This window comes from Plecotus auritus (genome assembly GCF_963455305.1).
Source record: "Plecotus auritus genome assembly, chromosome: 5".
Lineage (NCBI taxonomy): Eukaryota > Metazoa > Chordata > Mammalia > Chiroptera > Vespertilionidae > Plecotus > Plecotus auritus.
The window spans coordinates 43,563,805-43,591,247 of record NC_137776.1 but is presented as its reverse complement, the minus strand read 5'-3'; the positions used below and the strand labels follow the sequence as shown (position 1 = coordinate 43,591,247).

General features: G+C 40.7%; 1 protein-coding gene across 2 annotated transcripts in view; it reads right to left on the bottom strand.

Moving 5' to 3' along the window:
- PDE11A (phosphodiesterase 11A) overlaps window positions 1-27,443 on the bottom strand; it is a 306,712-nt gene that overhangs the window by 99,132 nt on the left and 180,137 nt on the right. For both annotated transcript variants that reach the window (XM_080670943.1, XM_080670944.1), the window contains one exon: window positions 22,646-22,696. In XM_080670943.1, coding sequence (XP_080527069.1) covers window positions 22,646-22,696 — 51 coding nt within the window. The remainder of the gene's footprint in view (window positions 1-22,645; window positions 22,697-27,443) is intronic.

The following is a 27,443-nucleotide window of genomic DNA, read 5'->3' as shown; positions in this document are numbered from 1 at the left end:
GGCTGGCCACCCAATCATCACTTTCTAGTGAGCTAGTGAGAAGAGATATTTCAATATTCATGCCTCCAATAGAAACTATTACTCATCCTGTTTTGGAGAAAAATAGTCTCAACTTTCCAAGTTTTTCTTGGTTTCTCTCTGCAGCAAGATAAATAAGGATTTATATAATTTTACTGATAGGTCCAGGAAATATTTGTATTGGTTTATGCCACAAGAGCATATGAAGCATTATACAAATGTTTCCATTCTTAGGGCTGAATAAAGCAATCACCTTCAGTGAAGAAGCAATCTCTCACGTGAGGCAGGGGGTACAGGGCCCATTCCTCAGCCACACTTCCCTATCTTGAATCATACATAGACTTATTCTCAGATGGATGAATGTGTCCCCAAAAACACACTCACACATCATCCATGCACACAATGTCATGAGCACACACACACACCTTTATTTTTAATTTGCTTTTTCACTTCTATCAGATATCTTATTAGTCCTTTCTGTCTTGCCTTTCTATCAGACTGTCCTCAACACTGACCAACATTTTAATTTTACTCTGACTCTGTACTGGTCATGTATGTTTGACTATTTGACTTAAGCTCAATATGATGGATAGAAAAAAATATTTTGGAAAGAGAATTATAAATTTAGAAACCCCCATTTAAGAGTTAGTGAAAACTTACCCTTATTAATTAACATTGTTAAGTTTATTCAGAAATTTAACAACACTAATAATTTTCATTTAAACAATTAAGAACTCGACCATGCTTAGACAGATTGGTTCTTTCTGTTGGTGCTGAGGAGACTACACATTAGAAGAATGCTTTTTCCCATGTTGTGCATTACTGAGATGTATGATGTACCAAGCATCATACAAAGCACTTTAATGATCTCATTTAATACTCCAATAGATAATGCTCCATTATCAGGACCAATTTATCCACCCAGCACAGATGAGGAAAGGAGGTCAAGAACATAAGTAACGTGCTCAAGGTCATATAACTAGAAAACTGCTGAATCTGCCTCCTGCCCCTTATGTTTATAACTTCTACCCTGTGTTATCTTTACAACCATTTGATGTTCTCTTAGCTTAGATTCACTGTGACTTTGCCACAGCATTATTAAATCCAGGTGTTCTTGTCCATGCAGTATTTATTTATTTTCCTACTTATCTTTGTAAGTTTGTCTCTCATCATTTATAAGTTCCTTAAGGAAAGGAGTAAGTTTCTCCAATGTCAGCAATTATCACAGTTTAAAATTATTTCTTAGCTAGTACTTAATAAATGTGGGTTGGTGGTATTCTAAGTGCATAATGTGTGGAGCCAAACAGCTGTGCCTTTGAATCTGAGTTTTGCCACTTGCTAAAACTGTGGCTTTGGGCATCTATTTCCTCTTCTGTAAAAGGAATATAACAATAAGCATTTATCATAGTCATTAAAATCATTAAGTGACATAAAATACCTAGCACAGTGCCAGGCTCCTACTAGGCCCTCAATATACTATGACAGTATATTAGTTTGCTAGGCTGCCATAATAAAATATCACAGACTGGGTGGCTGAAGCAACAGAAATTTATTTCCTCACACTTCTGGAGACTGGATGTCCAAGACCAAGATATGGGCATGTTTGGTTTTGCCTGTCCCTCTCTCCTTGGCTTGCAGATGGCTGCCAACTAGCTGTGTCCTCATATGGCCTTTCCTCTGTGTGGGGCATCCCTGGTGCCCTTCCTCTTCTTATAAGGACAACAGTCATTTTGGATCAGGGCCCCACTCTTTTTTTAAAAAATATATATTTTATTGCTTTTTTACAGAGAGGAAGGGAGAGGGATAGAGAGCTAGAAACATAGATGAGAGAGAAACATCTATCAGCTGCCTCCTGCACACCCCCTACTGGGGATGTGCCTGCAACCAAGGTACATGCCCTTGACTGGAATCGAACCCGGGACCCTTCAGTCTGCAGGCCGATGCTCTATCCAGTGAGCCAAACCGGTCAGGGCAGGGCGCTACTTTTATGATCCCATTTAGCCTTAATTACTTCCCTCAAGGCCTCATCTCTAATACAGTCACATTCTAAGGTACTGGGGTTGGGTTTCTACATATGAATTTTGTGGGGACATAATTCCACTCATTACAGATGATTATCATTATTGCAGACTAATTGAATACTACATTTCCAGAAATTCAAAACAAATAATTGATGGGAGACTCAAGAATGGTGGTCCCCTTCAAAAGTATCCTGATTGCAATTCTAGTCCTTCCTCTCCCTGGTTCCTTAGAGAAGGCAATCTAGAAAGGCTCTCTCCCCATATTTTGCCCCATATTCCTTTTGGAAAGAAATATATTCAATGCTGGGATCGGAAGATACACTGGGAGGAAACATGATTCGTCAAGCTCAGGCTAAACACTTTAAAAAATAAGGATCGGGGGTGGGGAGTTGTGGGGGACTGTGAACTTGTTGAATATGAAATCAGACTCCCTGTTCTGCCAGGGAAGGCGATCCTCTCATGAAGAGCTGGCAGCTGAGTCAGTCTTCAGCCTAATGTGTTGTTGAACAGCCCTACTACCTGTGTTCCTGTCGTCGTACTTCCCTTAGAAAATTACTGCATGGCTCTGCTGTTGAGAAAAGGCCCAGGAAAGATGTCTCATTCCCAGAGCCCCAGCGTGCCAACCACAATGTGTCTCACCCCGCAGGGCTCAGCAGAACTGAGTCTGCGAGGCTTTGCTCTTATCGTCTAGTGACGCCCTCATCAGGGCCTTTAACTACCGGCAGTCTCTTGCATGAATTCTGCCAGTATATTTTGTCCTTTTCTCTTCTACAGCATTTACCATCATCTGCTCTTTGTTCAAGTTAGTCATTCTCTCACTCATCCATTCAGTAAATACTTAGTGAGGGCTTACTTTGTGCCAGGTACTTTGCAAAAGGCTGTGTAGGTATCCATTTATCCTACTAGACAGTGACTCCCCTAAGGACAGGACAGAACAGAAACAGTGTCTGCTCCATTTTTGTACCACCCAGAGGACCAGCCACTTGGCAGGCTTTCTGTAGATATTAGCTAAATTCCATTGACAGAGGTAAAAGGATACTTTCTCTGACAACACTTTCCTTGGAAGGAAGGGGTGGTTAGGAAAGTAAAAGGAAGAAGTACTTTGAGGTTTGAAGAAAAGCTCCATTTCCAATAGGCAGCAGAGGTAACAGTGGTTTGAACTTTCAACCTATTTCCTGAGAGATGTCCCCCCCCACAAGGAAGCGGGGGCACGGCAGAGCCAGCATGAGGGGAGTGTGAGGCACCAGCCTCATCACAAGGGCATCACCAGGCAGCTCCATAGCTGCTGCTCATGTCCTCCTCTACTGCTTCTGGAATTTGTGGATAACGTGTTTCTGAATTGAGGTCCCTCCTATGTAAACAACTAAGTGATTTAATGATGTGAAAAGTCATTTGATAAAGGCATTTATAATAACTTTGCTTTAGTTCTCTTTGGGACAAGGAGAGAGATAGAAGAATCAAAGCTTAGACAGATGCTGATTACAGACACCAGAAATAAAACTTAAGTTTCAAATAATGGATCTTTGCTGCTTTCATTATTTTCTGTTGAGATCTCATAGTCTAAGGTCACTAGGATCATTGGTTGTTAGCCCCATACAAGAGTTAAATGTGCAAATGCTGCTTCCTTGATTTTGGCTCTGATAGAAAGGACATGAGGACAGGACATATGCAGAGGGCATGGAACTTACAAGGTGAAGGACAGGAACTGAGGGATGAGGGAAGGACACTGGGTCATCAACAGCTCATTGAGCACTTACTCTATGCTTTTAACTGTGCAAGCATCAGATAAGAGGGCACAGTGTAGCAATACCTCTGAAATCAACCTCCCCTGATTTAGGATGGCCAAGAAATAGTAGTTCACTCAGAACCTTTCAAGAGAAAGAAAAAAGAAGGGAACTAGCATTTTCTGAGCAGCCACCACCTGCAGGTAGGCTCTCATTGAATATGCACACCTCTCTGAGGCCCAGCAAGGTTAATCAACTTGCTGGTGAAGAGCTTGATTAAGTTAAGAGGACATGAGAAATCTAAAGGGAAATAGGAGAGGGCGTGGTAGAGTAAGGAGTTGGTCAGTTTTATCACTTCAATGCCCAAGAATTAGGAAGGGATCACTGAGTAGGCCTGTGCACAAAATTCAAGTTGGAAAAGAGAGAATGTGTGAGCAGGGAAGCCTAAAATTTATGTGTGCCTTGGTTGGATGGGATAACTTGTGCTTTTTAGGAAGTATCTGGATCATTAGAAAAGAAAAATAAGGTAGGGGCCACTTGGTGTCCAGACCTTGGGGTTTTCCTTCCTTCCCTCCTCTTCTTCCCCTGCCCAGCAGTAAAACCAAGCAAGGCAGGAAAAGCTGGGCTGGAGGCTTAAAAATGTCTTAAGACCAAAAGGGAATATAGGGAGATGGGAACCTCAATGGGCTAGAAATAGAAAAAGATTAAGATATTGGGGAAGGGGAAGAAAAGAGTGTGTGGGAGAGCTGAGTGAGACATAGGAGAAGAAGGAATATGCCCTTGTGGCTTAGAAGGATGTTCCTGAGGTCTGACAGCGATGCTCTGTGCTGGGAGAGTGCTGACAAGTTGGACCAGTCTGAGTGTTCCATGGTTTTTTTTGACTGTATAACATTAGGTAGATCAGCATGAACCTTCTTCAGATTCCTTTCTGTACCTTCACACTGTGGAAGGCAGGAGGAGAAAAAACATCTCCCCCCTTCTTGAATCACAGAAGATTCACCAGCCAGGAGGGACAGGGGCCATTGGTCCAGACCAGCTTACTCAGTCACTGCCTTACCAGGTAGTTTTCTGTATTGGGCTTCTTTATGGGGATAGCTTCTGAAAGGAATGCTTTTCTGCTCAGTGACTGTAATGAATGGTACTGTTATTCCTGATTTTTCACTCCCTTTCATGCCCTCACACTGCTACATGACCCTGAGCTGCCCATGGATGGTGATACTTCCCTGCCCAGTGACTTCGGATTTAGCCCTGACTTGCTTTGGCCTGTGGAATATGAGTGGAAGTGATTGTATACCACCCCACCCCAGCCATGCACATGGGAAACATCTATACAGCCCATCATGCAGTTCTGCCAGTTCTCTTGCTTGAATCCTCTAATGAAGAAGATATCTGAGAGACCTTTGTCTCATCCTCACTCAGCTCAATAGGAACAAAGGAGAACAGGGGTGGGCCTCTGGGTATCACTCAGACTGTCTGAAAATGGTAGAAGGTTGGTGTCTTCTGGTCTAATGTAAGAGAGGTTGACTAGCTTGCCCGAGGTGAGAGTACCTGCTGGTGTCAGAGCCAGGATCAGAATCTCCTGATCCAGGATCAGAGCTTTCTCTACCAGACCTGCTGCCCCTTCCAAGTCCCCCTTCCAGTGCGAGGCAGAATTTACCAACCTCTGGGCATTCTGCTCAACCTCTTTCTTAAGTCTGACTCTAATTAGCAGCATTCTGTAGCTCTGGCTTATGTATGAGACATTTCAGATGATGCATTTAACAACATGATCATATTTATACTTCTATACTAAGAAAATTCCAGCACACAGAAATATTTGTAATAAATCGACTTTATAAATATAATAAAATTTATCTACGAGAGGATATTCTTAAAATAGTAATTACCACTGAGAGGGAACAGCTTTTCTTTATGTTAATGATCCAATTAAATGGAAATTTTAGATTGAGGCCATTTTATGGACCCATATATGAGAATAGCATACCAACCCATTTAAGAAATAGAGTAGAAAGATTGTAAATGTATATTCTGAAAATGAATCAAGGCATGTTTCTCATCATTCCAATTCCTCTTATAAAGACACACCAGGTGAATAAAGCCCATTCCTATCTTATCTATTCGTGTCTTATTAAATGCTGAGATCATGCAGTGCCTTCTGCCACCTGGCGACAATGTGTGGGTAATTCTTGAAGAGTCATGAACTGCAGGGGGAAGGAAGAAAGATTTTTGCTCTTATTAGTGTTGCTGGAGATAAACTATGGGCATGAGACAGAGGTTATTTTTTTATTCTTTTAAAGGTCACAAAGGATAAATGATTATAATAACATTTTCACCAACTGACTCTAGGTTTTCACTAGTAAATCCTGATATTGATTTTAAAAGCTGCAAATCTTTCATTCAAATATGTCTGATAGAGCTGTAAATCCTTAAAATCCAAATCTTTCCCTGAATGAAAGATCTCTGAAAATAGATGATGGATTTCATGGGCTGTCAAAGCAAAAAATGTTACATTTCCTATTTTGTCATTGACTATGATATAAAACATCTGAAGTTAGATTATTTATATTGATACAATTATTCTTTGGCACTGGGAGCTGTTTTCTGAGGAATAAAAATAAAATATTGAAATAAGTTTTTGTCAGAACTAGAAGTTTTTTCTGCTTTTGAAGTAGCTGGTGAAAAGTAATGTGGATAAATGCCAAAAGCTATTTTATTTGAGTCAAATACAGAGTATGCTATTGCAAGTAGAGGCCAGAGTAGACTACTTTTCCATCAGACACAATATATTTTAGTAACCTTCTACCATTATTTTTGCTGAAGATAAAGGAGTTCATCTTTTACTGCCCTTTTCTTTTTGTTGATTATTATTCTTTTTTTAGATTTCTTTCCCAGAGGTCACCAAACATTAGATTCATAGTTCAGTCAGATTCAATGCATTAAAAATTATTCTTCTCATTCTGGGTAGTGATTATGGAATTAAGAAGCTAGTTAGCTTTATTTTCTATGGCTACAGACAGTGGTCCTCACTCCAGCCAACTTACTCGTCAATAAATGTTTCATGAAGGGGCTCATCAAAGGAATGTGGCCAGATAATGCAAATCCAATATCACAGCTCCCCAAACTAGGAATTAATGAGTCTGCAAAGTCATCTTCTCATAGTGAAGACATCAAAGGATAATCATTAGGCAAAATAGAAATTGGGATATGTATATCTATAGCTATATAAATACATATATGTCCACTAATCTGCTATGTTAAGCCCCATAAATCATTTTATAACTAAGAATCATAATTATATGATGCCAAATATTCTTTAAAAATTGAAAATTGCTGTATAAATATGTATATTTAGAGGTTCAAGTATCAATATATTAAAATAGTTTACATATGAAGTTATAGACATGATCATTTCCCTTGACTAATGAAACAAGGTCTAGCATTTAAAAGCAGGGTTTACTGCAAAGAGCATTTGTAGACAGTAGTTCCAATCCCAGCTTTGATACTGACTTGAACAAGCTGTTTTTGTCTCTCTGAGCTGTAGCTACCCATAAAAAGGCCCAAAGCACTAATTGCAGAGAGTTGCTTTGGTGATTAGGTTAAGATAACACATGTAAGGCGCCTGACACATAGTAGGCACTCAACAAATGATAACATTAACAATAATAATAATTGTCATTATTATTATTTTCATTACACCTAACGAATAATTTCTGAGGCCCTTGGCTGCTTGGCATGGAGTATGATCACTATTTCACTGTGACTTAGAAATTGCTGATTGCTCTCTACTACCAACTAGGAATAGAAAAATGATGAGGTCGTTGGAAAAAGGAATAGGTCAGATATTCAGAGAATGTACTGGGTAGGAGGGAAGATGCAGGCTCGGAGAGCTCCCTTCTTAGACCCTGAAAACTGGAGTTTAAGTTTCATTTATAACAGTACATAATCTCAGCTGCACATAAGAAACCTTGCCACCTCTGCCCAGTAAAACACAAATCACTGACTACCCATTTTTATTTTAGGCAGTTAGATAGTTAGTACATCGTTAATTCTTTCACATACTCGAACTCAGTATCACTGTCAGTTCCATTTTATTTCCACCTCCTTTCTGAGATCCCTGGTTGCAGGGAAAGGCCTGCCCTCCGAGCAACTCCGGGTAGTCTAAGGCAATGTGAATTGATAGGAGTCCCCTTCTTTGAGGCAATTTACAACTCAAAACAGCAGCACATTTTCCTTTCAGGGTGAAAATACTGACAATAAAATGCAGCAGCTTTGAAATATATTGACTTGCTTTTTGAAAATTCCTGAGACACATCTTTACTGCAGCTATTATTTAATGATGAGCATGCTAATGAAAGTCTCATTCTCAGAAAAGTTTCGGTGCTGGGATCTGGATGTCCTATGGCATTTCCGATTATCGCACATGGATGCCTCCACCCGCTCTTCTCAGGACTTGCCATGCTTTTCCTTTGACAACGTGGGGACCCAGGCCAGTGTATGCTCAGACTGGTGTTCCCTGGCACACTGTTATAGAAGCCAGTTAGCAGATGGGCTTTGAACAAGGTGTGGACAAAAATGACTGGGCAAAGTTATAGTAAAGTCACCTATTTAACTTTATTTAATGGTGTATTTACCAAAACACCTTCTGTGGATATGTGGAACATCTATGACTGTTCTGTGGAGTGGTGTTCTGTGAGACTAGTTTGGGAAACATTAGCTAGACCTGTGCTTTTCATTCCTAGCTCCATACCAGAATCTCCTGGGTGATGCAGAACATACAAAAGGTCAGCCCTCTGCCCACTTCTTGTCAAACAGTCTTGGGTGATGTCCAGGGCTCACTACTGTGTTTACGGTAAAGGCTCCCTTTCAAACTGGGCGAGTCTAACGTCCAGGCAGGCTGAGAACCTCTGACTGAGGCTTGTCCCTCATGACACTTAGGCATCCAATGATCTCCTTTGTCAGTGCACAGAGCCATGGTGCATGAGAGAAAAATCCCCAAGATCTGATGTGTCTGAGAAAGAAGTTTTCTCCAGGGTTATATCTGGATCACCAAGCGACCTTAAAGTTTTAGGGGACATGTTGATGTGTTGGTTTCACAGACCTGCTCCTTATCACACTTCTTTCTCCTTGGTTGTCGCCTGGGAATGGACAGGCTATCTGTTCCACCGAGAATTTTTCTTGGAAACCCACACCTGCTAATATCTTGACCTTAGGTAAGCGAGGAATTGCTCTTCCTCACAAAAAAAAAAAATGGTGAGAACTTCTGCTGTAGGTAAACCTCCCAAGACGTTCTATGTCTCCCACTCGAGGTAGTGGGTGACAGAAGCTCCTTAAATGTTCATATTAGTGCAGTTTACCTGGGAAATGAAGGCTGGACAGCAGCTCAGTAGCCTGGAGCCTTGGAAAGCCTATTATCTAATGTAAATTTCTAGCTCAAAATTGTCCCTTGTCTATGAGCTTTTCTAGAGTTTTCTTGGAATAGAAAATGGATTTCTCTTCCTCCTTATAAATAAGGAACCAACATATACTGATTAGACAAAACAAGAGAAGAAAACTGTAATTTTATAAACTCCTTTTACAATCTGTTGGGCAAATGAGATTCCTCATCCTTTTCACTGAGGGTATAAGAGGAAGACAGAAGGCATTTACTGTTAACTGAGCATCTGCAATGTGCCAGCATAAATTCAGTGCTTTCCATATTCTTATCTTATTGAATCCTTACACAACCCCTTGTGGTAGTTCCCATTATCCCAGTTTTCTGACTGTGGAAAGGGAAGTTCAAAGGGGATAAGGCAGTGCCCACGGTCCCACAGGAAGTGTGAGGCAGAGCTGGGACTTGAACCCAAGTGTAGTGACAGTGAATGCAAAACTGACCCCAGAAAAACCCTTTCCTGCCTCTGCAGAGCCACCACAGGAACAGGCTGGGCCTCCAGGCTGAGCTGGCTATTTAGAGCTCAGAGTGGTCCTGGGTTTCGTCCTTCCTGCACCTCAACTCTCAGTTCATTTTGTACCATCTCTAAAGTGGTGTCTGAATCTCACAAGCATTTTCTCCTCAATGTTTTATTGTGCTTTGAAACAAAAGAAATATGAATACTTACAAAATATATGTGTGCAGGCAGATTCACATAATGATAGCAACATGAGCTCTGGATTGTACCTGGATTCAAATCTTATACTTGTGACCTATCAACTCTGTGACCTTGGGTGAGTTACTTTACTTCTTAGCCCACAGTCTCTGCATCCATAAAATAAGGTAATAATAATATCTATTTGCTCTGTGGATAGAGCGTCGGCCTGCAAACTGAAGGGTCCCAGGTTCGATTCCCGTCAAAGGCACATGCCCGGGTTGTGGGTTCAAGGGACATGCAGGAAGCAGCCAATCCATGATTCTCTCTCATCATGGATGTTTCTATCTTTCTCTCCCTCTTCCTTCCTCTCTGAAATCAATAAAAATATATTTTAAAAATACATCTATTTCATAGACTTGTGACTGAACAAGCTTACAACTCAGGTCTCCTGAGTTTAATTTTCATTAGACTCATACCCCCAAACATTGAAAATAACACAGAAATGTTTCACAACTTTCCATGCCTTGTCATTTGTGAAACTCAGGCAGGTTCATGAATTTTGTGTCATTTATTGGTTCATCAATTCAATCATCAATGTATTGCTTCAGTCACTCAAGAAATATTTCTTGAGCACCTGCCCTATGCCAGGCATTGTGTTAGGCACTGGAGGTACAGCCATTTTCAAGTAGCTGACAGTCCAGTTAAGACAAATTTGTATCATTTTCTACCCATTAGAAATACACAAAAATGTTATTCACATACTAATTTACTATAATGTGAATCTAAAATTAACATGATACAAAATGATACTGAATTTATAGTTAATAGGTTGTCCATTGTGAATTATAATTACTAATAATTACGGTTAATTTCCAATCTGGCCAGTTCTCTGGAAAAGCAGAAAAACCCTTTGCTGTGCTAAGCCGGCAACAATCGGCTGCCTTTGTGAACCGCAGGGGAGGGTTTAAACTGAGTGAGCTCTTACAACCAAACTGCCTGCCCTGCGTTCAAGTCCTTAACCAATAGCAAGATATGTATGTGTTCTGGGTACGGAAGCCTTTAGAGTGTAACTGCTTTTCATCATTGAGAGGGTATATCCTTCCATTATACACCCTGAAGGGCTGAGAGGTTGGGTCCTCAGTGAGGACTGGGTGTTGTCAATTTTTTTCCTTGACTGGCTTCCAGCACATTCTTTTCTGAGTATCCCCTCATTGCTTTGATTTCACATATGCACAGTCAATACTGATTCTATGTCCTGTAGCATTAAAAGAGTAAAAACAGAAAGAGAAAACCCTCTTTTCCTGAATGGGACCACCTAAGAGGAAACGAGAGGAGACCAGGCGGCACGTTAGGTAGCCTTTATTCAAGGCCCAGGTCACCTTGACTTGCTCCTTGGGTTTTCTCTGCGGGGAAAGTCAGCCTGAAGAGTTAGGTAGAACTTTTTAAGGGCATGAAAATTCACAAGATCAGATACTGATAAAGTGACTTAGGGATTTGCTTTGCATTTAGAATACCCACTGTAAATAGCATCCCTCTTCTAGCGGAGGGCAGTTTCACTGTTTCCACACCAAACGCCCTAATGCATTTCTCACTGAGGCTCCACTTTCAGCACCATGTGCTCTGGCCAGGCAGATAAGACTGGGTTCCATCCTATGCATCCTATGATACCGCAGACGAAAACTACCTGCCCTGTTACATGCTATTCTTTAACAAGCAATTCTCATTTGGGGGGAAAAGCATCATGCTTTATATTTATAAAATACCACAGTCATGACTGAGAGGGGCCTTTGTTCAAGCATCTGGCCTTGCCCCTTCCCAATGCCTCGTCTTGATCTTCACAGTTGAAGTCCAGCTGGATTGGCCTCCTTTCTAGCTGACAGCGAGAGAGCCAATGAAATACCTTTCCCTGTTGCTGGGTGACTGCAGCAGTTTAAAAGCCTGCCATTGGCTGGCTGAGTGTTCTGTGCGATGCTGACGGACTAAGCTGGCAGAAGAATGACAGGTGGGAATAGCTATGCAAATATATGACTGGCCTGATGTTCCACTGGAGAGGAAAACTATTTCAAGGCTGAGTGACAACTATAACATACCCTATTAGAAGAAAAATAAATCTCCCTGAGTCTACATTTAGGCATGCGAAGAACAGTTATGGGAATGCCACAGAAAAAAGAAAAATAAGAACCATCTCGAGGTTGTCTTACCCTCAAATACCCTGCTTTTCACGGCCTGATTAGCAGTTCCACCTGTCCTAGAAACATATGTGGATTCTACATACCTTTGGTTGTTTTGTGTTGATACATTTTAAAGCCTAAACTTGTTAATTCAGGGAAATAATTTTCAACTATGTCAAGGAGGCCTTAATTTTTTTTGTCTCTTTGTCTTCAGCGTCCTCTTCTTTACCTTTCCTCCCTGACCTTCAAGTCCAAAAATCTGGCAGCCACAGGATGTGGTCTGTGACGGGGTCAGCACTGGCTGTGTTTTATCTCACTCTGTCCACTTAAAATATTTGCATCCTGGTGGGAGGATAAGCAAAAGGCTTGTCTAAACAGCTTTGGGATTCCCTTTGCAGCCAGAGAGAGCTGTTTGGGTACAAGTAACTGCTTTTGCTAACACTGGGTTAACTGTTCACACACAAATCTGCCAAAAAAATTCTAGGAAAGAATGTCCTTTTACTAATTGAATTCTAATGAGTCTGGGAAGTAGATTAGGAATTGAGCTATTTTACTGTGGGTTTCAAACACCAGATATAGTGATGTTTGGCCTATTTGATCTGCATAATTCTACAGTGGGTTCTAATTAGTTCACAAAGAGACAACTATTCCAGAAGGAATTTGTGGATTACTGTTTGACCCAGGTGAAGGGGGCTTTCTGGTTATGCATCAGAGTCTCCAGTGTTCAAGCACAATAGAAAGATGCTGCTGTGATATAACCAAATGAAACAGTTGTTAAGGAGCAATTCCTGGGCCAATCTAATTGCCAAGCCCCTGGAAGCTACATTTATTTGCCTTATAACGTTTGGGTGAGTTTGAGAGCCAAGTCAGGGTGACCATCAGTAGGATTAGCTGTGGAAGTAGAAATGCTTGAAGGACATAATAGAATATTCTTTTCAATAATACAATTTAAACAAAGTGACTTGGGAAATCATTTCAGCACAGGTGGGTATCACCCAGTGTCTACAAATGATGAATTACAAAGAGGCTGTTATAAGCATCTCATCTGTGCCGAAGGAAATGTATGCTTTCCACAAGGGAGGTCATGGGCAGATTTGATGGGAACTGAAAGTCACTATCTGAAAATTACATGCATGTACGCCTCCCTTGTGACAGGCAGCTATGGTACTCTCTGCCTAGTATCATCTCCTTTCTAGGAAAACTGGTCCTTCTTCCACTCCAACCATGTGTTTCCACCTGAGAGCTGACATATTCTTCTATATGACCACACCCCTGTCACAGTTAATTGGTCCAGGGATGGGCACTTGACCCAAACTGGACCAATCAGAAAACTTCACTGAGATCCTCTAAACTGGAAGTTAAGAATAGTTCTTTCTAGAGGGGGTTGCTGAGAGATGAGAAACTTAGGACCTGACAGAGGCCATGTTTACCCCATTGTAAGGAAAGCCAGGCTGCAGTGAGCACACCTGGGAGCTCAATGCTGCAATGGCATGGCTTCGCACATTTGGCTTAAAGGACCACCTCGATGTTTGCTGCAGCCAGCTCTGGGAGTGGTCAGGTGGCTCTGCCTGCAGCAGTTGGCCTTGCAGGAGCACATTCTGTGGGGCAGGTTTTCTTTTTGGTACTCAGTGTACTCCTGTGTGTAACCCTTCCTGGGAGGAACTTTGGGCTTATGTATAATACATAGAGGAAGAAGATTTTGCATCTAGAACCTTGCACCCTACTCAATCCTGCTTTCTCATGAGTAAACTATGCAGTGGGAGAAAGAACTCATGAGGAGAGAGACGCTTGATCACAGCCCAGTGCAGATGGGGACATTCCTCGTAATAGAATATTTGGACCTTTTGTTTTTAAGGGATTTATCAAAATGATCAAGCTTTGCTCTTGCACATAACTCCTCAAAGGACCAGAGGGAAGCTGTTTTCAAGGAGACCACTGATGGTTTGAAACATATTTCAGGCAGAACATAAATTTACCCATGGTCTTAAAGGGAAGGTGATTCCTGTGATTTTTCATATAAGAGCAATGTAGTCGAAGAAAAGCTCTCTCCCTCGTTTCTTTCTTTTCTGAATTCTAGGGCTTTCCTGTTGGTAGTAAGGGGAAGAGTACAGTGCCCTTCCTTAAAATCCAGCTTCGGTGTTTCACGGGATGGTCTGACAAACTTAAGCCCAGTGCTGAGGATGCCCATCTGTTTCTGCAGAAATCATCCCAAAGCTTGGTTTTTACAGAGCTCTCCTGTCTCCAGAAAGGTCTGAGATGATAATAGATGTTAGGAAAATGAACCTGGTAAAGAGAGGAACGAGATCATTCGGCGCAAGAATTGTTTGGGATTTACCCTTTGGGTAGAAAAATTGCTTTTAGATCTCATGAACCTATCCTTTGAAGTTGATATTCTGGAATGTTAAAGGCTGAGAAAACTCCCCTGTTAAATGGTAGGGTTGGATTACTTTGCAGACTATGTAAGCTTAAAACAAACAAACAAGCAAACAAACAAAACCACCCTCAGCAGACAGAGTCTGTTGAAATCTGAACTCATCTGTTAGTGACTAAACCACGATCATAGAAGGGTTCATAATCAGACCATCAGGATAGGGCCACGCCAGGACCCAAAGAACCTAAATCAAAAAAGGCCCCATGTCATTTTGAAAGGGAATATTACAAATTCAGCATGCCTACCCATATCACAATTTCCCAATTTGTACACTATGATTAATTGGGCAGTTCTTTGTACCTCACTTTTATCATCTATAAAATAAGAAAAATAATAGTCGGGATTTTGTGAGGATTTATTGAGTTGGTACAGGTCAGGCACTGAAACAGACCTGGCACATGGGAAACGTACATCAAATGTTTCTTATTTTCCAGGTGACCATCACACTGCGTGGTCTGAGCATATAGACTGGGCAGGAGAGTCTAAGGAAAGGACCTCAGCAACAAGAAATGGGGCCTCCGAATTGGCAGTGTGCTAGCCCCTCAGCTGCCTGACCTGTCAATGGGTTATAGCCACTGATTCTGATTCCCCCTTTAAAGTCTTCTGTTAACAGCCAATGAAATAAGAGCTCTGACAGCACTGTGAATTGATGAGACTGCTACAGCTATGTAACAGCACAGGTCTTAGTGAATAGCAATATTTAAAATATATAATGATTAGTGTCATGTTATCCCACAGTAAGCCCAGAAAATGTATTATAAAGCTCATCCACCTGTAGGTGATTAACAGCAGAATAGTATTTAAGCCTTTTATCCCCAGATATGCTGCAAAAAGCCTGCACTTTTGTAAGTTCTCACCAGCCCTTCTCACACTTTCTCTTTGCACGGATGTGTGGATCGGGTTACAGTGAGTCTCAAGAAGTACCTGGAGCCAGTGCTCTGGGCCACCTTCTCGGGCCACCTGTGAGGCCAGCTGCATGGCCCCCACCTTGGGAGGATGTGGTAAAATCTGCTTTGACCTTGGATCTCTTCTACAATGTGGTCTTGTATAAAGGATTCTAGAGTTTTTTGTTACACAGTGACTATAATGGACTTTCAATTTTTATTAAAATTCTTACTTGTTCACCCCCTACTTTTTCAAAGCCCAACCAAATGTTTGAGGCTCTGGAAGGAAACATCAGCCTGTGTTATATGACATCTTAGAACATTCTCTGAGGCGATCCTGTTTACAACTCGGAGTTTAATTTCTTGGTTTTATGCATGTAAGCATCATATCCAAACTCCGCAAAATCCTGCATAGATGTGTCATTGACCATGGATGTTCTGATGCCTGGTTATGGTGGTGTCTTTGTAAACTCCATAAATTGCTTTCAGGGTAATAAAAAGCACCGGAAACAGAGTTGCTATTCTACCAACACACATTCCCTAGGAAGGGGAAGAGTGTGCTAGATAGCTCCACCAGCTCTGATAAAGGGATGCATTTGAAGGGGCACAGCACAGCCACAGAGATGGCTGGGTTCCAATCTTGTTACTTGCATGCTGCAATATACACAATAATAAAAATAAGTAATGGAGCAGCTGCCCCGCTAACCTCTGACACCTAGCACGCCACCTCAGCAACAACTCCCAGCCACTCTGTCCTGCCACCCACTGGATGGCTCGTTGGGATACAGCAAGCAAGAGGGCTTCACCCAGGCTTTGTTGATAAGGCTGAACCAGAGGGGAGATTTCCCCAATCCTTCTGCCTTGAGCCTGGGCAAATGAATAAGCTGCCTGTGTCACTAACATATTCCAGGTCATGCACACATACACAAACATTATTATATCTTGAAATTACTTTTAAATTACTGCCTTTCAGGTTTTAACCATTTTCCTAGAAATGTGGCTCAGCAAATCCTTACATGGAGCAAGGATGGCACCCAGTGGCCAAAGTGTTTCATCTCGGAGCTCGTTTTCTCACACATTTGCTTGTCTCTTTGGAGACAATGAATTGCCTGCCACAGAGCTTTTTCTAAAGCCAGAGTTGAAACTCCAAATCACTTGACCATCCCTTTAAGCTAAAGTACACACACACACACACACACACACACACACACACACACACACCCCGAGGCAGTACACAATTATTCAGAATAACTTTTAAAAATTCTTTCATTTACCTTAAGAGTCTTATGTTAAAGCTGTCATATGCCACTTGTGCAGATTACTACCCATAATGACCCTAATAGCAGCATCCCTGGCAGGAAATATTATACAAATATAAACCCAGTCTCACATTCTTCATGTCCTCCCCCAAAAAGTCTCTAGTTGATGAGTTCTCATGCCTTAAACATACGACTGTATCTCCTGACAAGTGCTTTATCATTAAACTGATGTTCACAATCTCATATCCTTCTTATCTTTCTTACAAGGTACTTGGCAGTCCTGGAGAACACAGGATAATAAAGTGGGGCTGCTCTTTTTCCTTTGAGCTTTCCAGATGTCCAGAGATTTCTGTATAACTAGATAGCCAATCAGACTATAAGGAAGACAAGCAAGATGTCAGAATAATGGATCATGTACTCTCTTGCAAAGAATGATGCAATATCTTCATAATGTTTGCTGTTTCCAATTTCCTTAGGTTTCTAAGCAGTCCGAGACCCTAGGGCAGTGGTCGGCAAACTGCGGCTCGCAAGCCACATGTGGCTCTTTGGCCCCTTGAGTGTGGCTCTTCCACAAAATACCACGTGCGGGCGCACACATACAGTGCGATTGAAACTTCGTGGCCCATGCGCAGAAGTTGGTTTTCGGCTCTCAAAAGAAATTTCAATCGTTGTACTGTTGATATTTGGCTCTGTTGACTAATGAGTTTGCCAACCACTGCCCTAGGGCAAGAAGTCACATGGATGGCACAACCATAATACTAAAAGGAGTTTCTAATAAAGTAGCATTATATACTGATTGCCCAAAGAGTACCATGAAGCATCTCTTTTAAAATGTCTGTTAAGTTCAGCAAAAAAAACCTGTTTTTCTCAGACATCATCACCATTCATACTTTTTGGGCCCCTAAATTATCTAAATGCCACCAAGGTTCCAAGAATAATGGCTAAATCAAAAGAAATGACTTCAGAATAAAATTCCATGATGTTGCTTACATTTCCCTATCCAGCCACTTGAAGAGAAGCATTGTCTTCAAGGTCAAAACAAAACATTGGAGAGGAATACAGACAGTCCTCGGGTTACATCGGAGATCTGTTCCTACGGCCCGACGTAACGCGATTTTTGCCATAAGTCGGAACCCACCTGCATAAGCACCTACGTCTCTCACATGGAGCACATACACAGCAGTAATGAAGTGAAACAGTAAAAAGATTTTAAAAGAAAGATAACAATTCCTGACCTTTAATTGTGGTAAATAAATAATAAAAAACATAAAGTACATGTGTACATACAAGGGTAAATACTGTATTATCAGTATTTATCAGAGATGGTGACATAACCACGAAACGACGTACGTCGAGTCCGACTTAACCCGAGGACTGCCTGTAATCAGAGTGAAATAGATGTGTTTTTCTTGCTAGTTCGTTGGTCCTTGGTTGCCTCATAAGTAAAACAGACCTATAATAACCCAGCTCTCACCAAGAGATTGTGAGGCTCACATGAGACAATGGGCATGAAAGGCTTTTATACACTAAGTCATATTATTTAAGACATTTCATTATTTAAACATTTATAGGTAACATTAGTGCAGGAGTCATGATTCTGTTGGTCCCAAGGCACCATATGAAATATTTAAGGGTTTTCTGCAGTCCCAGTGGCCAGAGCTGCCCCTTTTAGGCCGTCATTGTAAGGCCACAGACACAGACAGACAGGAGAGAGCAAACATGTAAATAGACAAAGCAGCCACCAGGCCTCTTGGATTATTTAAAATTTCTAAGTCTTATCTGCAAAACAAAACCATTTCCAGATATACAATGCTATAATTGTATCATCTTATAAAATTTATCTCTGGGAAGAAAAAGGGAAATAAAACACAAAGCAACATAAAATTAAAAAAAAACATCATGGGGTCCTTGAAATTTCTGAATATCCAAAGCTTTACATGTAGTTTCTATTTTAAAATTGGGATGTTTGGTGGGAAAGTTGGCTTAGCTTGATTTAATTACATATTATAAGTGATTTTCAAAGCCCACCAGGGCTATATTCTATTTGAAGGGTAATATAATAGGATAACACTTATGAGGAAGATAAGTGATTGAGTCAGTTAAGACAAGAGTCAGTCTCATCAGTATAAAAACTGTACACTAATGCTAGCTCAAAGCTGTATAAAAAGAATTTGGGTATCTTCTTACACCTAACCTATTCTTCCTCCTCTCGTTCCTCCTCTCCTTCCTTCCTCTTGAATTGAGGGGGTTGTTTTGACCTCAAATAGTATTTATGCCGAGTTTCATATCCGAGATTTTTTTTTTATCATCACAGAAAGTCATTGAACCTTCAGCAGGAAATTGACTGCCGGGGAAACAGCTGAGTCAGCATCTGAAAGACGCTCTAAGGCAGAGGACTGAGCCCAGCAGCCTGCACCGTGTCTGTAAATATGTGGAGTGCTTTGTGGACCAATGTCCCTATGTTCCTATGTGGTCCTCTTTATGAATTGTGCCTTAATCAAGTGCCACATCAGAAAAAGGATGGTTGTACTTTGTCACTCCTGAGTACTGGAAATGTGGGAAGAGGGGCGGTGAGGGCAACTAGGGCTGCAAGTTCAGGCTGGCCTTCCCTACTGAGCCAAGCAGCTATGCGCTGAGGGCTCTTCAAGGACCTACCTGGCCAAAATACATCCTGTGGTGACCCTCACCACCTCTCAGACCAACTGATACAGCCACTGTTTCTCACTTTCCATTTGAAAACAGAATAGGGGCCCTGTCTCCGAAAGTTCACTATGAATGTCTAATATCCCCCAGAGGAAGAATGGACCTGGATGGCTTCATCCCACCTTCTTAATTCCACTGTTAACACAGCTGAGCTGCTGCTTTCTGTTGTTTGCTGTTGACAGTCTGGAGCCCTTGTGCTCTCAGGGGCACTTAATGCACTGAAGCTATAGAAAGCCCATGCCTTTTGTGTCCACTCATGTTCTTAGCTGAGAATGTGAATCCATGGGAGGCTGGGGTAAGAGACACATCCAAGAGACAAGCCCCACACTGAACTGAATTTGGAATTATCCAGACACTGAGGCCTATGCCTCCACTCCACTAGGAAGAGTTCTTGACTCAGAAGGCCACTCATGTAAGTCAGGCTACATCTCACTGGTTTTTAGACATGTTGGCATCCCAAATGTGAAGAGCTTCGGCTACAACTGGAGTCTGACCTGTGTGTGCATATATTTGACCTTTAGGATCTTCTTAGCACTAGACAATACAGTTAAATCATTTTCTTACCAAACTCTGGCTTAATCTCTGAATCACTGATCATTAGCTCAGCCTGAGCTGGCATAATACAATACATTGAGACTCAACCATCCTTTAACTCATGCAATCTCGTGGTTAACTCTGATTCCAGATTTCATATCTCTCTCTCTCTCTCTCTCTCTCTCTCTCTCTCTCTCTCTCTCTCTCTCTCTCTCTCCTCTGTCTGTCTCTGTCTCTCTTATATACATTTATTTATTATCTCTGTTAAAAAAGTATTGCAGGTATCAAAGGTTAAAATATATTAGAATGTAAGCATGGTTTGTCTGTACATATTGAGCAAAACAAAGTATGTATTTACTGTTATTTAGCCACAATGTGAGGAAACTGCCATTGGACACACTCTACTAGAATGAAACTTAGATAAATAATTTTTAGTGTCCATGTGCAGGATTTTTTAAGCTCATTACATTTTAATGTCCTTGCTGTAGTTAAGATATCAGCTACCAATTATGATAATATTTTATTTAGTTTATTTTTTTTAAATATATTTTATTGATATTTTACAGAGAGGAAGGGAGAGGGATAGAGAGCTAGAAACATCGATGAGAGAGAAACATCGATCAGCTGCCTCCTGCACACCTCCCACTGGGGATGTGCCCGCAACCAAAGTACATGCCCTTAACCGGAATCGAACCTGGGACCCTTGAGTCTGCAGGCCGACGTTCTATCCACTGAGCCAAACCGGTTTCGGCTATTTTATTTAGTTTATATATAAAAACACCATTAGATTAAAATTATCTGCTATATCTCAATTACATTGTAATAAGATACTCGTTAATATCTTTCAGGATAAAATTTAGAATAAATCAGTTAACTTAATAATCTTGATAATTTTACAGTGAAATAACTCTTTGTTGTCAAGTGTAAATACTTCATATTTTTAGTATGTTTGTAAGCTAACAATAGCATGCTAAATTCCAAATCAACAGTGTTCTCCTTAGTTCAGGCAAATAATTAAGTCTGAACACAGGGTAATACCTTTAGAGAGTAGACAGCTATTGATTTTAGCCTGCTATAGCTCTGGACACGTCCCATCCAACAGCTTTTGTGGGCATATTTAGTCCATGTAAGGTTTGCTATCTTTCTTCCTGACTGTCTCTTCCTTCTTTTAGCAATGACGATAATTAAAACAGTAAAAAAATATAAAAGAACAAAATAGATATGGGAATTAATTCCATAAATAGAATTTCTGGGTAACTGAACTTCATTAAAGTAAAAAAGCTTTAAATATTTTTCATAAAATATTAATAAAATATACATAAAATATAAAGAATTTAATTACATATAGCCACAGCTTTAACATTTCCTTAATGAATAATTGTTTTAAGGTATGGAACACTGATGCTGTTTGGATTTATTTAGTCATTCACTCACTCACTCATTCATCCATTCAAGCTATTTATTGAGTACTACTATATCCCAAGGACTGTGAATGGCAGTAGAGACAGAGCAGTGCACAAAACATACAAATAGTGCTGCCCTGCTGTCACATTCTAGCTGGTATTTAGAATGTTTATCTCTACAACAAAGGGGCCCTGACTCCTATGGTTTTGGTTGTTCTGTCTCCTTCCTTTGTTGTCAGTTGTTACCTCTTGCTGGCACCATGTCTCTCCTTCTGATCTGGGTCACCATTGCAGGCCTTTTCTATATCCCTGGACGGAGCCAACCTGAGGCCTATGGCATGCTCCCTGCCCTTCCAAGCAGCTCCCTCATTCCTACTATGAGTTTGGGGTCTTCCCTCATTTACTTTTTTTTTATTAGGGTGACTCAACTCTAATGACCTGATTAATTATCAGGCCCAAAGGTCTCTGTGACATTTTTCCCGGAAAGACAAAGCATCTAGGTGCAAATGACTCTTAGAAAATAGTCATCATCAAGTATTATTACATACAAACATTACAATCCAAAACATTACCTTTCTTGTAGTGGTAGCTCGCTTGATAATGAATAACTAAACTTCCACAAAAACTTTAAAAGGCAGATACCTAAACTTTCAGAAAGGAGAAAAGTCAGTTTCTCCATATATTCACGTTTTGACCATGGACTATTAGAAGTGCAGCAAGAGGAGCAAGAATTGAGCTACCTTTAAGGGAATGGTGATAACTAAGGTGAAAAGGAATATCTAAGACACATACAGTGAAGCATATGACCTCAGAGGTGGAAAGGGGTCATGCTGTGAGGCCTGCTGGTTAAGCACTCCAGTTCTGGGACCAGACTGCTATACCCCTTACAATTGTTTGACCTTGACCTATCTATTCAATATCTCCATGACTCAGTTTACTCACTTGTAAAACTACGTACTTCACAAGATTATGAGGCTCAAATGAATTAATACAGGTAAAATGCTTTGTATTATGCCTGGTCCATAGTAAACACTTGATAAATATTACCTATTATTACCATCCTAATTTCTTCACTTATTTTTATAGATGAAGACACAGGCCCTAAGACTTTAAGTGAACAGAAAGTTAGAGGTAATATCAATCCCCAAACCAGGAACCAGGTTCTCAGCATATTACACAGATTTTTTTATATCCTGCTTAGTTAACAAATAGAAATAAATACTGAGATTATTTCAATGATCATGAAGAGGCTACGCAGTTACATATGTCTCTCTTACCCTCTAAATTGAATTATTCAAACACACCTTTGCCCAGTTCTGTTCCCCCAATACCCAGTGGGCAGGACTAATTCTCCGGAAGCCAGAGACAAAGGGTCGGAAAGTCATGTAAAGCTTAACTTTATGCTCTAATAGGGCACCATTTGCTTCCTTACCTTAAACTTGTCAACTTCAGCTTTTGAACATGTCGCATGGTATGACAGCACCTGATTCAAAAGAAAAGAGGGGAAAAAGGTCTAATAACTAGACATGACTCTATTTTCTGAAATTATCCTGGCTTAGAAATAAACATTGCTCATGAATATCACCTTGACAAAATAGTGGATTTTAATGTACAACAAGAATTTCCCATAACACTCTGTGACGCAGATTGTCATCTATGCAATTAGAGTGGAATCTGTTATAATGCTGAATGGAATTGTAGCTCCCATTAAAGGCTAAATATTTTACACGAGGATGCTTTTATAGGCAGTTATTTTATCAAAGGAACATGATGTGGCTCAAGATCACAGTTCCCAAAGGATGTGAATACTAAGCCTGTGAAATGCTCTGGAACATACTAGTAAATAAATCAAAAGGTGGTGTGTGTGTGTGTGTGTGTGTGTGTGTGTGTGTGTGTGTGTGTGTACTGTGGCAGACACTGTGATTGCTGACTCAACTTCTATCTCCAGTCTATTCTGACTCGCCTGCTCTTATTATATAGGAAAGATTATAACATTATGCCCAACCATCTGCAATGTTTTTTAGAAGAGGATTAGATTTCCCTGCCTTATTGACATCAGCCTTAGTATATAACTAGCTTTAGCCAATGGAATATGGGGGAACATGACAGATGTCACTTTTGAGCAGTCTTTAAGGACCATCATGTGGTTCTGCCATCTCCATCTTCCCTCAACTGTGGGAAATGCATGGCCCTGAGATGGGCTGCACTCACCCAAAATGATGCATTGAGCAGAGCCGCAGCACAACTTGCAGCTGATGAGATGTCACGGGAGCAATAATCAACCTTTGTGGTTTATTAGCCCATCATAACCCAGTTTGAAGGCTGCCTACAGCTAGGGGTGGTCATACGGGGTGGCCAGGTGACAATGCTGGTCAATGAAATGTAAGTGGGAGTGTTGGGGTTGCCTCTGTCTTTTCCTTTCTCTTCCTCCCTGGAAAAGAGTTGTAAGTGCAGCAAAACCTGGTGTCCATGAGTATGAATGACAGCTTGTTGTGGATAGTGCAGCAGAAAGGGAAAGAGAAAGGAGCCTGGCCCTGGACTATCCTGCCTCAGACTTCTTGTTATGTAGGACAAATAAACACATGTTTGCTGAGTCAGTACTGGCACATTATAAAGTATGTTATATATACCGACATATGCACACATACACACATCATGTATACATGTTAAATCCTTTATATTACTAATCACATTCTTAATCTATACAATTTCAAATAAAGAAGTCTGGGAAATGCTAAATAGCTCTTCAACTACCAACCTTACAGAATTGTAGTGTACATCTGGCTTTGCAAAATACAGGTTTTAGTTTTTAAACTCAGCATTTCCCAAATCTAATTGGCTATAAAACTCCCTTTTAGGTGATATATTAATCTAGTAACATTCTCATCTAGTAACCTATTGACCAAGAACTTTGAGAAATGATGACCCAAGGCATGTACCATCTGTGTGATAGAAGCAGGGCCATCTTGTCTCACAGTGGTTAGAATATAGACTCTAGAGCAAAAACAAAAACAAAAACTCCTAGGCAGACAACAGGATGGTGATTACCAGAGAGAAAGGGGAGAGAAGATGGTAGGAGAGGGTAAAGAGGAAATAAACAGTGATGGAAGGAGACTTAAAAACAAAACAAAAGAATACACCTCTATAGCCAGACTGCCTCTCTCAGCTACTGGATTTTGGGCAAGTGTTTTAATCTCTTTGGGCCTCATTTGTAACATAGTATAATAATAACGCTATACAGGCATCTACTGTTTAACATCAGTAACATATTTTTGAAAATCAGAGATTCTACTCGAAAATATCAATAGAGAGCCCATTTTTTTTAATTATAAGGTATTATAAGACTTGCAACCACTTCCTAAACTTAATGAAAGAAAGTAAAATTCATATGTATGTGTGAACAAAAAATAATATTTGGATATAGATTGTTTTAAGTGCTACTTAAATTCAAAGGCTGACTCTGGTCATAACCAATATAGGTCTTAACAAAAAGTTGTTTTATAATCAGTAGTATCTTCTCTTCCATTGTAAATACTGTAATCACTTGCTTCTTTTCCCAGTGTTCTCAGCACTTTTTCATCTTTGCAAGGGACTGTCAAATACTAAGTAAAACAAGAGCTGAATGTTAAAGGCATGGTGGTGACTCAGTGAGGACAAGTTGTCTTTCTCAGAGCCAGCAACCCCTGAGAGGCACACCCTCACTGTGAAATTCCAAGTGGTTCTCAAAATGTTTGCACATGATTTGGACATTTTTTAGACCAATTTAATTTGTAATGTAAATCAAAACTTTCCCATGCCTCCTTTTGTTAAAAAACAAAACAGAGTTTGGGGGATATAAATATAATTTTTCCAATATAAACAAGGGCATAAAATGTTGTTTTGAGAGATAAATATGTTCTGTGAGGTTTAATAATAAAATTTAAACCAAGACTTTTTTTTTACTGGAAAAATTCTGTGGTGTGAGTCTACACTTCAGACAATTCTTAGGAAGATTAAATGTGATTAATACATGTTAAATATCTGGCACACAAATAATCAACTTATGTTTATTATATTAATATTCAATTACAATTCTACCATATAAATATTTGGTAGAGCATTATGTCATCATATTATCTTCACTGTCTCATAATTACAAATTGGGATTTTCATTGCAAAAATAACTAAATAGATTTTGTTCTTTTGGCTTGGTTTTATTTTGGTAAACTTTATTTTGGCTGTCATCTTATTAAAATCCCTTACTACTTACAAGTCTCTTTTTGCAAATTCAACCTTCAAATTTTATTTTTATTTACTTAAAAAAAAAAACTTTTCACAAAAACTCAGGTTGAAATTCAAAATCTCTGCCACCAGGTGGTGCTTAGCCTGGCTTTCACTGTTTAAGACATTCTGCCCACTACTTCTTACTTAATTTTTCCTTTATTATTATAAAGAAAAACTACTGACTCCATTAGTTAGAAGTATTTGAATCAGTGAAGCAGACTAAGACTTTTGTCCACTTAAAATTTTGTTTTGTATGTTATTATTGAGTTGAAGTTCTTTGTATATTTTCTTTTATTATTTTTAAGTTAAATTTATTGAGGTGACGTTGATTAATAAGATTTTATAGGTTTCAACTTATATTTTTATTTTATTATTTATTTATTTTTAGTTTATTTTGTTGCTGAGAGTATTACAAATGTTCCCCATTTTCCCCCCTTTGCTCCCCTCCACCCGGCTCCCACCCCACCCCAGGCCTTCACCTGTCTATTGTCTGTGTCCATTAGCTATGCATATATGCATACATACTGTATATTTTAGATATAAGTCCTTTGTCAGATGTCTGTTTTGAAAACATCTCCCAGTTTGTGGCTTGTCTATCAAATTTTTTCCTTTATATTGTTTTGGTTTTTTATTGTGAAAGAATTCCCAACATCTAGTTAATTAACACATCCATCATTTCATATATTTATCTTAAAAAAATTGGTGAGAACCTTTAAGTTCTACACTTTTAGCAAATTTCAATTATATAATGCAGTGTTTTCAACTTAAAGGTTTGTATCCTTTTACCAACTCAATTTTCTTTCAATGAGCAAAGATTTTCAATTTTAAACAAATACAATTTGTCATTTTTTGTTTATTGTTATTGTTTCATGTGCTCTTTATAATAAATTTTGCCTAACTTAAAGTCGTGAATACATATCTCATGCTATCTTCTAAAAATTGTATACTTTTATCTTTTACTAGTGGCCCGGTGCACAAAATTTGTGCACGGGGGAAGGAGGCTGTTCCTCAGCCTGGCCTGCACCCTCTCCAATCTGGGACCCCTCAAAGGATGTCCTATTGCCGGTTTACAGGGATTGGGCTTAAACCGGCAGTCGGACATCCCTCTCACTATCTGGGACTGCTGGCTCCTAACCACTCACCTGTCTGCCTGCCTGCCTGATTGCCCCTAACCACTCTGCCTGCCAACCTGCTCACTCCCAACTGCCCCCTGCCGCCGGCCTGCTCACCCCCGCTCCCCATCAACCTGATCACCCCCAACTGCCCCCCGTGCCAGTGTGCTCGCCCCCAACTGCCTCCCCTGCTGGCCTGCTCACCCCCAACTGCCCCCCCTGCTGACCTGCTCACCCCCATCTTCCCTCCCCACTGGCCTGCTTGCCCCCAACTGGCCCCTGCTGGCCTGCTCACTCCAAACTTCCCCCCCCCCCCGCTGCTGTCTGATCACCTCCACTGACCCCCACTGATGGCTCACCTCCAACTTGCCCCCTGCTGGTCTGCTTACCCCCAACAGCCCCACCCCTCACCAGCCTGATCACCCACGACTGCCATCCCATCCTGGCCTGATCACCCACAATTGCCCTCCCCTCTTGGCCTCTAACTGCCTCTCCTCGGCCCCGCCACCATGGCTTTGTCCAGAAGAACATCCGGAAGGTCTCCTGGAAGGTCTCCCAGTCTAATTAGCATATTACCCTTTTATTAGTATAGATAGAGACCTGGTGCATGGGTGGGCGCCGGCTGATTTGCCCTGAAGGGTGTCCTGGATCAGGACAGGGGTAGGGGTCCCACTCGGGTGCCTGGCCAGCCTGGGTGAGGGGCTGAGGGTCGTTTTCAAGCTGGCCACACTCCCTTCCAGGTGGGGGGCCCACTGGGGTGCCTGGCCAGTCTGGATGAGGGGCTGAAGGCTGTTTTCAGGCTGGCCAAGCCCCCAGAGGGAACCCTCACCCCATGGGGGTGTGGCCAGCCTGGGT